Source organism: Dromiciops gliroides, chromosome 3 (assembly GCF_019393635.1).
Source record: "Dromiciops gliroides isolate mDroGli1 chromosome 3, mDroGli1.pri, whole genome shotgun sequence".
Classification (NCBI taxonomy): Eukaryota; Metazoa; Chordata; class Mammalia; order Microbiotheria; family Microbiotheriidae; genus Dromiciops; species Dromiciops gliroides.
This window is the reverse complement of record NC_057863.1, coordinates 330047628-330062290: the sequence shown is the minus strand read 5'-3', so window position 1 is coordinate 330062290 and position 14663 is coordinate 330047628. Positions and strand designations below refer to the sequence as shown.

At 40.2% G+C, this 14663-nt stretch overlaps 2 protein-coding genes across 5 annotated transcripts in view; one reads left to right on the top strand and one right to left on the bottom strand.

Moving 5' to 3' along the window:
- Positions 1–7474, bottom strand: part of POGLUT1 (protein O-glucosyltransferase 1) — a 51969-nt gene extending 44495 nt beyond the window's left edge. For 2 of the 4 annotated variants that reach the window (XR_006355519.1, XR_006355520.1), the window contains exon 1: positions 5263–7474. The gene's annotated coding sequence lies outside the window, so the exon portion shown is untranslated. Of the gene's footprint in view, positions 1–3569; positions 4555–5262 lie in introns of those variants that run through there. The other 2 variants (XR_006355521.1, XM_043991707.1) reach the window with 2 other exon arrangements.
- Positions 7475–7640: 166 nt separating this feature from the next.
- Positions 7641–14663, top strand: part of TMEM39A (transmembrane protein 39A) — a 34381-nt gene continuing 27358 nt past the window's right edge. The window contains exons 1-2 of the mRNA XM_043991708.1: positions 7641–7901; positions 11897–12082. Coding sequence (XP_043847643.1) covers positions 11970–12082 — 113 coding nt within the window. The 5' untranslated portion in view covers positions 7641–7901; positions 11897–11969. The remainder of the gene's footprint in view (positions 7902–11896; positions 12083–14663) is intronic.

Here is a 14663-nt window from a genome sequence, read left to right as displayed (position 1 = left end):
TGAATTCAGAAAAATATCAAAATGGTCCCTTCTTTTGCATCACTATTGCTAACCCTTCCTTGTCTTCAATTCTCCATCCTAATCAAAAACCCAAAGAAACAAACAAAAAAAACCCCCTAACAAATAAGCAAAATCAAGCAAAACGAATCCAGAGTGGCCACATCGAAAAGAATGTAGGTCTTTTTCTGCATCTTGTATCCATCAACTCTCCAGCAAAAGTTGGGTAAGATAGGCAGCTAGGTGGTGAAGTGGATAAAGCACCTGCCCTGAATTCAGGAAGACCTCAGTTCTAATCTGGCCTCAGAGACTTGATGCTTACTAGCTGTGTGACCTTGGGCAAGTCACTTAACCTTCGTTGCCCCACCCCACCCCCCCAAAAGTTGGGTAATATGCTTCATCAAAGGTTTTCTGGAGAAATGGTTGTTTATTACAATGATTAAAATTCTCGAATCTTTCACATTTTAGTTTTTAGCTGCTATTTTTCTTCTTTTTTTTTTTTGTGAGGCACTTGGGGTTGTGACTTGCCTGGGGTCACACAGCTAGTTAAGTGGCAAGTGTCTGAGGCTGGATTTGAACTCAGGTCCTCCTAAATCCAGGGCTGGTGCTTTATCCAATGTGCCACCTAGCTGCCCTTAGCTGCTATTTTTCAAGAGTTCGAGAAGACCTAACTGCCACTGTCCAATAATCAGTGGTTTGTCAGTCATGAGAAAGAGGAGCCATTTTTTGAAAAACTTTAAGAAATAATTTAGATGAGATGAGAAAATGGGACTGAGTGCCACTTTCTGGTACTTGAGTGGATATGTGGCACTGATACCTTTTTTTTAGGAGGTGTAGCTGGGTATTTGCAAGACTGAACATTGATTTTCCCAGAAGACTTTCAGGACTTCATTCTCAGGTTTTTCTTAGTTACTTTCATTATTCAGTCTTTCTAAAGCTTCACTTTGTACCTATAAGATGGATAAATGACAAGTATTTGTTTCTAAATGACAGCGGTAGAATTGAGGTAGTTACCTGAGCAACACAGTAAAATAGAAGACATTGTTTACTTAGTTTCATATTCACTCTCCTAATCCATATAGTTTCTTCACCAGTTTAGAACCATCCTTGATTTTTCCATCTTACCTCCCATATCAAATTAGCTGTGAAATGTTGGTTTTTCCTCCACAGCATCTCAGCAGTTTTCATTCTCTGCAATAAGACTACTTGAGACCTACTTCAGAGCCGATCACCATTCTCCTTGGACTATTATTGCATTATTTCTTTCTCATTGCTATTCCAGCTTCTAATCTCTCTCTTCTCCTATTTATCTTCTGCACAGTTGCCAAAACAATCTACTTAACAGCTAACATTTATTTAATGCTTTAAGGTTTATAAAGCTCTTTACACATTTTAATTCTCAAAACAACCCTGAGGTGGATTCTATTATTTATCCCCATTTCACAGATAAGAAAACTGAAGCTGAGACATTAAATGACTTGCCTAGGATCACACAGCTAGTGCCTGAGGCATGATTTGAACTGAGGCCTTTTGACTCCAAGTCTAGTAACTCTACATACTATGCTACCTAGATATTCCTACAGCCCAGGTTTGACACTAATATCACTCTGCTAAAGAAGTTCCCATGGCTCCCCCGTGTCTCCAAGCCAAAAATCAAACTCATTCTAGCATTTAAAACCCATGACTAGCTGGCTCCAAACTACTTTTCAAGACTTATTTCCCATTACTTCCCCTCAGGTACTCTGTGTTCCAGTCACGCTGGTTTACTTGTTCCTACATGGCACCCATCTGATACATCTACGAATTTTCAGTTTTTCCTCCCATGTTTAGAATGTGCGCCCTCCTTACTAAGCTAAAACTAAGAAAGTTTTCTTCAAGGCTAAATTCAGGTTCCACCTACTCCTTAAAGATTTTTCTGATCTTTGTAATTCTTAATGCTCTACCATGTATTTACATATTTAAGTATGTATTATAATCCCTAATAGAATGTAGGATCCTCAAAGGCAGTGATTATCTCATTTTTGTCTTTATTTTCTCCATCATCTAGCACAATGCCTTGATTTTTAAAATTGATCCAGACCTGAGATTTCATTAACATAGAGAATTTCTGTTGAGGAAACTAGCTCTACCAGAGGAGACTGGTAACTACTCTGCACCTTAGAGAGTTACTGGGGAATCAAGGTCATACTTGCCTGGGATCACAGCACAGGTATGTATTTAACGTAAAACAAAGCTAGATCTTCTCTGAGGCTAGCTCTCTATCCACTATAGCAATGGTGTCAAACTTAAATCAAAATGGAAGTCACTCAACTATATATAAGGATACCTGTGAGTTGCATATTGATTTAAAAAAGCACATTATCTATGTTCTTGTACTTTTATTTATTTTGTTAAATATTTTCCAATTACATTTTAATTTGGTTTGGGCAACACTCAGGAGTATTGTGGTTTGCAGCCCTGTGTTTGACACCTCTGCAATACAGCACCCCTGCCATGACATGGTAAATGATTATTATTTTTTTAAAGTTCAATTGAGCAGTTGCATAGCCAAACAAGTACATTGTTCATAAAGAATGGAGTTCTGTGAATTTTGAGGGTGACCTGTGTATTGGGGGAAAATATTCTTATTTTTGAGGTAACAGGGATCACTTCCAGTTGCATTTGCTTATTTTCCCTTGATAGGTGGCAAAAAAGAGAAAGATCTATATGGTCAAATGATCATGTAGTAATATGGGTGGAACACCAAAAACCTAGCATTCGATCAGCAAATTTCCTTTTTGGCAAAAGGCCTGAGATGGTTTCAAATAAACCAAAACACCATAATGAGGGAAATTCAGGTGAACAAATCCCCAAATCTGCTGGAGGGGGTCTGGAAGAAGAGAAGTCACACTATCACTTGTAGTTCCAGAATTGCTAGGAAGTCATTGAAAGTCCTGAACGTCAAGACTAGAACTGAGAGAAACAAGTGTAGTGCAAGAGTGGAATTGATACTGCTAAAGTGCAAAGAAGCCGTGGTTTTGTAATCTTTCCACGGGGATTTCCTGAGGTGAACAGAAAGATACTTATTGCAGAGAAGCCAGAGAGGAACTGACTTTGTCAGACACTAATAGCAACATTGGCCATATAGTGCTTAGAGGACCTCAAAGTTCCATTGGGCTTTTAGCCATACCTCAAGCACATAAGACAAATCTGAGATGTCCCTGGATCTAGGTGATGGTTTTCATAAGACCAAGAATGATCCTGCCCACTTGGAGTTGGAGGAAAAGAGAAATAAAAGTTCCCTTGAAGTTTTCTAAAGAGGAGTTAATATACTCAAGAAGGATTCTTCCTCTAGATGAGGGTATAACCTATGCTCAGGAATTAAACTGACCAAGCTTCCAAAAGGGCAGGGGTTAGTCATAAACCAAGGAGGACTAAGGCAATGCTTGTAATTTCTACTTATGGGGAAGAAAGGATAATCAGTAAGAGTTTCCTAGATACTGCAGGCAACCAGCTAGTTTCTAAACCCTGCATTATCCTGCCCATCCTCCCCTCTGCCCCTCCCCCCTCTCCCCACTCCCATCTAAGCCTATTACTAAGAATAGGTGGAGAAAACCAGTATGACCTGGACATGAAGTTCTAGACACATCCAAGGACAAAAACCAAGATGTTGAGGGTATTGTGCAGCCCTGGTGGTTCTTAAGAAATAAGTCCCTTAAAGATGGACAACCTATATATTTCCCTAGAAGGAAGACTATGATTTTTGTTACATGGGTAGAAACAAGCCCTAATAATAATGCAAAGCCCCAGGAAAGACATGATTGCCTCTATTGTTAGCCCACCAAAGGATGAGTAGCTGCCAACTTTTCTCTAGACTCAAAATTCTGGGAGAGAAAAACAGAGTCAAAGGAGCTACAATTAAGAATCTTACAACAAATTTTCTTCCTTCCCAGTAGGAAGGTGGGAATGAAAGGTCCACAGCAGTAAACTAATACTAGATGGTAGTGAATGGCCACTAGATATGCCAAGAAATTCTCCCTGCTAATGTTCTAGCCTTAGAGCTGACTATCCTTACACAGAAATTGAGGTACAACACAGCCAAATGAAAGAAAGCTTGAACAATCCCATTTGATGTTATTAGGTAGCTCTAGAAGAGTGTGCCTAGACAATCAACTTTAAACTATGATGCACATGGCGGCGATAGGAGGAAGGCAGTTTTTTTCTTTTAGGTGTTCAATGTCTGATCACCTAGTAGCAACAGCAGTGAAGTCTAATTGAAAGCAAAGAGGAAACCTATCACTAATTGTTGGGAAAAATATTTTTTCTATCCAACATTTTCACTTTATTTTTCAATCTAAAAGACTCATATCTGAACAAAAGATTTTATTTGTGAGAATTACAACTACTAGAAGTGGTTCTGGAGAATCATAATCTTGGGAGTCAGTTAATGGAAGGAACAGTTAATGGAAGGAACAGGGTTTTGTTAACTTTGAGGGATCCTTTACAATGCCCAAATAAGCAGACAACAAATACAATCCACAAGGGTCCCATCCTGCACAACTCTCACCACGTAGTTACCTGAACCAAAATGGAAAAAAAAAAAAGTCAAAGTCAGCACCAACTATTATTCAGCTGGTCAAATTGTCCTTTTCCACAACATTTAGCAAGTGTCCAACTGATGTGTTGTAAGGCAACTGCAGCATGGTAGCAGCAGCCAGTAGACATTCTTTGCATATGTTGGGTCCTCTACTAGCTGTTATCCCACCTTAGGAAATTTCAGAAGCTTGACCACTCCAGTGAGAGGTGTAGGGTGCTGGGGTTTTACCAGGAACAGTCAAGTTGTCATTTCCCTGTTTCTATCTAGTTGTATAGTTGGAAGTACAGCAAAGCCTAGTTTCATTTATAATTTTAAAATTCTCATTTTGTAGTTACAGAATCAGGAGTTTCAAGTACATGTCAAGAGAAACTAGAAACATTAACAGCCTCAACCCCTGATATCATTTGAATGGAATTCTCTGTGGAACTTCCAATATCACCCCTCCCCCCCCATACTCCCTCAGGAAGCACCCTGGAATCCTTCATGGTCCACCCTAAAAAATGGGCTTACCATAAAAATAAAAAACCAAACACATTACTAACATTAAATTGAAAGTAAGGTTCAGCTCATATAGGTTTCTACCATCCAGTCTGGTTACCCCATGCCTCAGGGCCTAAGGAGAGAATAACTATTCCCTTGACTTCCAGTGGTGACCCCTTAAAAAGTAAAAACACATGACAACATACTACCTGATATCAACTGAATATTCCAAAGCCATTGATACAGCAACTTTTCATCAGAAACACAAGGTGACCCAGCCCTCTGCAGATGTGAGGGCCATTGGTTCATTTCTAACTCAGTAATATCCAAATATGTCCTAGATACAGTTGAGAGGGAGGGGTTTGAAACAGGTGAGAAAGAAGGGTAAGCAACAAGAGAGTCAATTTATGAAGGACCAGAGTTAGAGAAGTAGGTTGTATGCACAGTGGATGAAATCAAAGGCCAGGTTGTTAAGCACAATCCAGAAGGGCCAGAGGTAAAGGAATATGTTTGTGTATCAAGGTAAGGAAGTCAGCAACAAGTTAACAGTCCAAGGGAGCAGACAATTAACAGTCCAAGGCCAAAGCAAGGGTCAGAAAAACTGGATAAGGGCCAAAGGTAGAGCCTGAGGTCAAGCAAAGAATTCTCATAGTTTTTCAGTCTCAAGGAGGTGGGCACCCCCCTGATCTTCTGGATCAGCTGGTCCCTGCTCACCTCCACTACCTCCTGATTGGGAAGTAGCTGTTTCTGGACGACCAGGAACACTATGTTCTATTTCCCATCTTTTTGCTGTCCTCCTTCCAATTCTCTCTGCAAATTCTCTTTGGAAACTATATTTTGGCAGGTTTTCACAACAACTTTTCTGCTGCTCAACTGTTTTCTCTTCAACTGCTTTTTGCTGTCTAGTTTGGCGATATTGTTCATAATCTTCAGTCATCTTCTTCCGTAATGTTTTGCAAATGGCCTTATATTCTGGGCCCTTATCACCCCTAGCTGCCATGTCTCTCCTCTTAGCAAGGAGATTGAGTGTTTCTTGGCTAAGGCGATTTCTGGGTTCTTTTGGTCTCTTCATTGTGATGATTTTTTTGCATTGGTTAATCTTTTGTAGTAAATGCCGTTCATATTCAGAATCATAGTCTCTGTTTCTGTTCATTTCCCAGTTTTGGGATTCCACAGTGTGCTGAAATAGTTCTTCTTCAAGCTGCTGTAATCGCACACAGTGTCTCCTTTTCATCTTCATCCTTTCTTCTAATTTGGTGTTTAATTTAACCTTTGCCCGAACCAAGCGATGATATGATTGCATACAAACAACTGATTCTGAAATGACTGCCACATCTGTAACCAGTTGCTTCTTGTCTGTTAAAATATAGTCAACTTCTTCTTTTACAACTTCATCTGGTGACCACGTCCAACGTCTCCCTACCCTTTTCATGAAAAAAGTATTCATAATATACAAGTGAGAGGCTTCTGCATACTCTACAAGTCTTTGGCCTCTTTCATCTCTTGATCCAGAACCGTATCTTCCAACATACTCTTCCCCTTCCTCTCCTGTGCCCACTTTTGCATTGAAGTCACCAAGTATCAAAGTATATGCTGATTCAATTTGGAGTATTTTATCAAGATCCTCATAGAATTTATCTACTTCTTCTTCCTCTGCTATGGATCTTGGTGCATAAGCAGCGATGATTTTCATGGTGGCATCTCGGCTGACCCTCATTGTAAGCACTGCGAGTCGAGATGACCAAGTATACCATGAAATTATATTCCTTGTTGCTTTTGGGCCCACCAAGAAACCAACCCCACCAACTCCTTCATTGCCCTCTCCGAGGAGAACCTGCCAACCATCCTTCCATTCAGACGAAACTTCTTCTTCACGTCTAGTTTCATTTATAGCAAGGATATCAATGTGTATGTTTTTTAGTTCCTCGAGGAGCGTGTCTACTAACTCATCAGTGGCCAAGGAACCCACGTTGAAAGTCCCAACCGCTAAATCTATGTTTATATAGGGTCTCTTGGCGCCCTGGGGGCCTTTTTGCGCTTTTCCGCTTCCGCCTCGGCCCCCGTCACTGCAGGAGGGGCCGTCATAAGGAGGGGGGCCATTTTGTATTTCTGCCCGATTCATAGTTTTCGCGGCCAAAAAAAAAAAATAATAATAAGGGAGCACCCAGCGGGCTGACCTTCTGGTGACGAGCCTCTCCGCGCTCGGCTAGGCTGGGCCTCCGACGGCAGACATACAGCGTTCAGACGCGTTCAGCAATAAAGGAATTAAAAACAAATATTAATAATCATAACAGACGTTCAACTAACGCCCGGGGAGATGGGGAAAGGCATAGGGAACACCATGAGATCAGGGAATCAACCGTCGCCGGAAACTGCAAGTCGGGAAGACGCGCTACTGCGCAGGTGCGTAAGCACCGGGAACGAGTACCGCCCTCTGCTCGCACGCGCACTCGCTCCACGACGCAGGCGCAGGGAATGCGAGCCTGGGATGGGCAGAGCCCTGAGATCTCCGCCTCCCTCCGTGTGTTTAGTTTCCGGGGGCTGGAAGGGCCGGCCGTCTGGCGCGCTGCTGACGTCATCACTGCGCGCTGCCACGTCTCCTCAGCTCCGCGGCAACCGAGGCTGGTCACTGCTGACTGGACTGAAGCAGGGGGGGGGGTCTGGCCGCCGGGAGTCCGGAGACAGACTGGCCACCCCCTTTCGGATCTCTGTGAGGCGACGAGGGACAGCAGGCCTGGAGCGTCGCGGTCGGGGCGGGGGAGGGAACCTGTCCACCCGCCCCAGGGACAGCCCGTGAAACCACCACCGCCTTTTTGGGGAACCCGCCCCGCCGACCAGGCCTCCATGCGTAAGTCTCGGGGCCGCTGGCCCTTCTCCGGGTCTGGCCGCCTGTCTCATCTTTCTCTCTCTTCCCCTCTTACTCGTCAGGAAGAGGCATCAGAACAGCCTCCCTCCGGGCACCTTTCTCCTCTTCTCCTTTCTCTCCCTCTTCTGTCTTCTGCAGCTCCCAACTAGAAAAGCCCCTTTATGAATGACGGAGCCCGAGTCCTTTAAACTCCTCCGTTCGCCTCATGTTTCTTAGTCCATCCAGACTGCTGAGGCAACGGGCAGTGGAGTTAGTAAAAAGTCAGCTGTGACGTTTTGGAAACCTGAGTTTCTGAGATGCTTTGTGATGATTATGGAACACTAAAAGCTGTAGCATATGAAGCTTGACTTGCTCACCCTCCCCAAGAGCCCATGCTGTACTCAGTTTGATGGGAAACTTCATTTCTTCTAGCTGTGAATCTTCCTTTTTCTGAGCAAACTTGTTAAGGGTTCAGTTTCACGGGATTGCAAGTCCTGTGTTGGGAGGGACTTCAGTGACCATCGGGGACCATAGTGGGACCCTAGTACCACCCATACCAGGAAAAAAGAAGCACCCCCCCCCCCCCAACGTACTGGACGAGGGATCATCCAGCTTGTGCTTGCAGATCTCCAAGGAGAGGAAACTTATCTTCAGTTGCACCCTATTCCACTTTTGGATACCTCTATTAGGAAGTTTTTCTTCTTTACCCATTATGATTTTATTTTCAGTACTTTTCCACACCTTCATTTATGCTTTAGAACACAAGTTCTTTTTGTGCCTTGGAACCTTTTGGCAGTCTAGTGAAGCCTGTGGACTACTTGGAATAATATTTTTACTTAGGTGATACATAAAATCTATATAAATGTATATATACATATACATACATATATATACATGTATATAACGTAAATTACATAAAATAATGGGATTACAAAGGAAACTAATTATATAGAAATAAAATTATCAAAATATTAAAACAAATTCAGGGACACTATATTAAGAAACCCCTGCTACAGGACCTGAATAATTTCTCCTAAATTTGGATCTTTCTTTTTCTAAGCAAACTTTGTTTTTAAGAGTTCACTATAAGGGAATCACTAGTTTTGTGTTGTAAGGAACTTCGGTGACCATCGAGGCCTATCCATACTCAGGAAAAAATATCCCTCTATAATACATTGGACAAAGGTTTATCCATCTTTAACAGTAGTTTATATTTCTCTAACATCTAATTTTTGGAAGTCCTTTCTCATCTAGTTTATCACAACAATCCTCTGTGAAAGGTAAAGAAAATAGAACGTAGAATTCTTATTTTCCTAGAGAAAACTGAGTTACACTTAAGCAATTTGCCTAAAGTCCTATATCCAGTTAGTAATGGAACTAGTACTAATTTTTTTTGATCCTTTATTCCAGACTCTTTCCAGTATATCACAATGCTTCTTCAATATTTTGGTTGATTGAAAATTAAATGATAAATTTATAATTAATTCTGATGGGAAGTTAACATATATCTTGTCATGTCAGATTGGATGTTGTGTTTATGTTCTATTTAGCATTAAGCACCTACTGTGTGCCAGTCACTATTCTGGGATACAATACAAAAGTGAAAACAGTCTTTGTCTTCAAGGAATATACATTCTATCAGGGTAGATATATATAAGTTTGGACAAAATGTATACAAAATAAATAAAAGGAAATTTGGGGAGAGAAGGAACTGAAGGGGAGGGTGGGAATCAGGAGAAGTTTCATGTAGAAAGTGACCTTCAAGCTAAGTTTTGAAGGAAAATAGTTACTCTAGGAAGCCAAGGTGACAAGAGAGTGCATTCCAGGCTTGGATCTTGGCCTCTGAAAGCACAAAGCTCAGTGGTGGGAATGTTCTGTTTGAGGAATGGCAAGATAACCAGTTTAGCTGGACAAAAGAGTGCTTGAAAGAAAGTAATATATATGAGGCCCGAAAGGTAGGTTGAACACAGATGGTGAAGGTCTTTAAATGCCAAGCAGAGGAGTTTGTTTGATCCTAGAGGTAATAAAGAGGAAGCCACTGAAGTTTATTTAGCAGAGAGATAATATGATCATTAGACTTTTGCTTTAGGAAAAAAAAATCCCTTTGGCAGTTGTGTGTAGTAGTGACGTCAAATTCAAATAAAAATGAGGGCCACTAAAGTGTACATAAGGATCCCTGTGACTGCATATTGACTTAGTTTTAAAATGTAATGTTTATGTTTTATTGTATTTTGTAATTTTGTTAAATATTTTCCAGTTACATTTTAATCTGGTATGGCAGCACCTGGGAATGTTTTAGGAGTAGTGTTGTGGACTGCACACCTGGTCCACCTGGCATGTTTGATACTTTTGGTGCGGAGGATGGGATGGAGAGAGACTTGAGGCAGGGAGACTAACTTGGAAGTTATTTCAAAGTCCAAGTGAAAGGTGATGAGGGCCTGAACAAGAGTGATGATCAGGTTAATAGAGAAAAGGGGATGGTTTCAAGAGATATTATAGGTATAGAATTAATAAAACTTAGTATATGATTGGATATTTAGGGTAGGGAGTTTGAGGAGTTAAGAATGCCTCTGAAGTTGCATTCATGAATTATTGGAAGGCTGATAGTGCCATTGACAAAGACAGGGAATTGGGAATAGGGAAAAGTGGGTTTGAAATGATGAGTTGTGTTTGAGTTTGAATTTTAGATGTCTGTGAGACATACATTTCCAGATGTTTGATAGGAGAGAATCTAGGGCAGGATTTAGATCTAGGGATTATCTCCATAAAGGTGATAATTAAACCCATGGGAGGAGATGAGGTCACCAAGAGAGAGCCTATAAAGAGAAAAGAGAATCTTTGATAAAGTCTTGGAGTGTATGCACAGTAAGTATGGTGATCTAGGAAAAAAAATTGAGGAGTGATCATATATAGGTTGGAGTAGAAGAAGAGGGAGTTAGTATCACACAAAAAACCAGAAAAGAGTATCCATGAGAATGTGGTTACAGTATCAAACGTTGCAGAGGGGTCAGGAGGTATTGAGAAAAAACTGTCAGATTTGGCAATTAATAGATTACTGATAACTTTTGAGAGAACAGTTAAAAGAGAGAGAGAGAACAGTTTTAGTTGAGTGATGAAGGCAGAAACCAGATTACAAAGGGGTTCGAGGTAAGTGAGAGAATTTAAACTGTAGTCCTTAAGAGTAGATAGCTTTTTTGCTAGCAGTTTGGCCCTTAAAGGAGAAGAGATACAGGAATAACTTGAGGAGATGATAGAATCAAATGAGTGTTGTAGAGGTTGGGTTTAAAGAATGGAGGAAACCTGTGTGTGTTTGTAGGCAACATTCAATGACCCAGTAGATAGGGAGAGATTGAGAATTAGAGAAAGGGAATGATTATGATTGCAATCTCCTGGAGTAAATTGGGAGGTTTTGGGAATCAAGGATACTTCATAGGATTAGCCTTGTGAACTAACTTTTTTCTACATACTTGTCATCCAAATACCACAGCTCAAAGTGTTTTCATTTACATCTAATTTAGCTTTGTAGGACATTTGTGAATTAGAAATAAGCAATGTTAATAATTTTACATTGAATTAAATGAGGCACAAAGATTTATTAAGGTTTTCCAGAGAGTGGATTAGAACTTTGATCTTCGGACTACCCTGGGGTCAGAAGGATGAAGATTGCTAATTCTTCCATTAGATCAGTGGTTCTCAAACTTTTTGGTCTCAGGACCTCTTTACACTTTTTAAAAATCATTGAGAATAATGCCCACCCACCCCACCCCCCGGCTGTTATTTATGTGAATATTGATATTTGCTGTATTCGAAATTAAAATATATTAGTATTACTATGAAAATAGTTTTGACCTTAGGGATCCTGAGAACTGCTACATTAGACAGAGCTAAAAAGTATTGCAAATATTTGACTAACTTGTCTTAAAAAGCTTTTCATTTACTTTTTCTTTCTTTGTTGTGTTATTCCCAACCAATAAACTTATATTTAAATATTTCTCCAGAGGTGGAACAGGTTGGAAACCATTGACTGGGTCACAGCTGCAGGTGGCACTGGAAACATTCTGGTTCCTGGACATGCCTGGTGGAAGGAGGGGCCCTAGTCGGCAACAGCTAAGCCGTTCAGCTTTACCTTCTCTACAGACTTTGGTTGGAGGAGGCTGTGGCAATGGAACAGGTCTAAGAAACAGGTACAGGCAGAATGATGCTATGTGCTATTTGTCATGTGATATGATCAGAAGCCATCAGGCTGCAAAGAGGTATATCTCATCAGAAGTTATTCCTGAATCCCACTGTGAAATACTATTTGTAAGCTTTTGAATATTTTTAGAATGTGTTGGGTATAACAAGAGTATAGCAGGGCAATCCCATAGGTAGAGATTGGGGAATATAGTACTGTCTGTTTCTTGGTTAAAAAGAGTGTCCTAGTATCTAGGTGATACTTCTACCTGTTAGCTTTTGGACTATTTCATTGTTAATTTGCATGTTCATTAGAAGGTGGAAAATGTGGAGGAAAAAAGTGATACTTTGCAAGGAATTGGGAAATGAAGTGATAGGTATTGACAGGAAGGAAGTTAAAAGTAATGGCTAGCATAAGGTTCTGAGAATTATAGGCTAGATTGCACTACATTAAAGTAAGAATTGCCCAGATTTTCCTTTTCTAAAATTTCTTAGCAATAAGTGAGTTTAAAATAGTGTTTTTACCAAGATTTTTGTTTTAATGGTTTGTGTTCTAAAATGATAAATATTTTAATTTGTATTTGTAGGCTTAATTTATCCCTGCTACTCCTGGTTCTCAGTAGCATGATGATTAAGAATTAAGTATATTTTGGGGCAGCTAGATGGCACAGTGGATAGAGCACTGGCCCTGGAGTCAGGAGTACCTGAGTTCAAATCCGGCCTCAGACACTTAACACTTACTAGCTGTGTGACCCTAGGCAAGTCACTTAACCCCAATTGCCTCGCTTAAAAAAAAAAAAAGAATTAAGTATATTTTTAGCCACCTCATCAAGAGGCTTGGTTGTATAGCAGTGAGTGGGGATTCTGTTCTAGTTTCTCCCTAATCTCTTTTCTAATCTGCCATTTTTGCCACCTGAGCAGAGTTGCTATTTGTGTTCATTTAAACTAGCATTTTAATTCTAAAGCTTAGTGCCAGTACTGTTATGGCCTTTCACTTTTACACTATATAAACCTTATACACTAGTCAAACTGATGTATTTGTTATCTCTTAAGTAAGCCCTTGCTTCCTCAATTTTTTCCAAGCTTTTTTTATATCGCCTGAAATGTATTATTGTCTACTCTATCCTTTTAAAAATTTTACTTACCCTTCAGGAACCAGCTGAAATCCCAATATCCTTTTGTGAAACCTTCCTTGCCCATTCCAGCAAAAGAGATCTCTCCCTCTGCTTTGTGAATTCTCTTGTATTTTTGTATAAAGTTGTTACTTAACTCCTTTATTAATTTGGGGGGGGGGCAATGAGGGTTAAGTGACTTGCCCAGGGTCACACAGCTAGTAAGTGTCTAGTGTCTGAGACCAGATTTGAACTCAGGTCCTCCTGAATCCAGGGCTGGTGCTTTATCCACTATGCCACTTAGCTACCCCCTCCTTTATTAATTTTATCATGTGTTCATGTCTTGTCTCCATACCTAAAATTTAAACTCCCAATAGGCAAGAATTGGACCTTATACTTCTTAATAGACTCATATTATTTGCTTAATATCTGCTATGGTTTCTAAGAACTCGTTATAAAAAACTTGAAAACCAACAAAACAAGGCCTGTTTTTAAACACTTTGAGGCAGATAAAGCTTTTGCCTTTGCTCTGAGGAAACCCTGGATGAATATTATTTTCTCCTTTGGACTGTGTGCCATGTGGTAAAGAATATGACCCAGTTATAAACAGGGCATAAATCCATTTTTCCAGTCTATTGTGACAGTATTTTTTTAGAGAAGAGCAGTGCGGGATGGTGTCTTGGAGCATTTGGGGGGATTTTCAAAGGAAAGTGGTAATCGAAGTTTGGGGAATTTGTGTGGGGGGAAATTGTTGTTAGCGGGAATGTCTCTTCCTTTCTCTTCTCTCTTTTCCTTGCATGTACTTAGTTTATTTTGTAATAAGACTCCTGACCCATGCCACATGCTCCTAATTAAGATACTGTCTCTTTTAATTCCCTTTACTTTTTTTTCCATCTCATTTCTGACTACATTTATCTGTCTCAGTGCTGCTGCTTTAGCTGAGCCCTAGGGATTATTATCCTTTTACTCTGAGGGAGCGTGAGGAGTTGAGAATGCTTCTGAGGTTACGTACCTTAATGACTGGAAGGTAGTACCATTGACAAAAACAAGGAAGTTGGGATAGGGAGTAGGTTTTAGGAAATAATGAATTCTGTCTTGGACTGTTGAATTTAAGATGCCTGTTCGACATTAATTTCTAAATGTTTAGTAAACAATTGGTTTACTAAACCAATTCACCTATTATTTCCTTCTATTCCTTTCAGGAGCCAGCTGTAGTGTTCTTGATCCTGCCCATTAGGAAAAAACTTGGGTTTTCATTTCTGTGTATCACTAAAATAGAAAAAGTTGTCATGGATCAATTCAATAGCATTCTGTGTTTTAGAAATTTTAATGTTAGATGATAAGGATGAAATTGATCCTTCTTTTCCAGAAAATACCATCCTGACATGACCAAAGCTTTTCCTCATATTCTGCAAACAACCTTCAAGTCTGAAAATATCTCATGTATAAACAACAGGAAGCTGGGTTCTCCATATCTGTG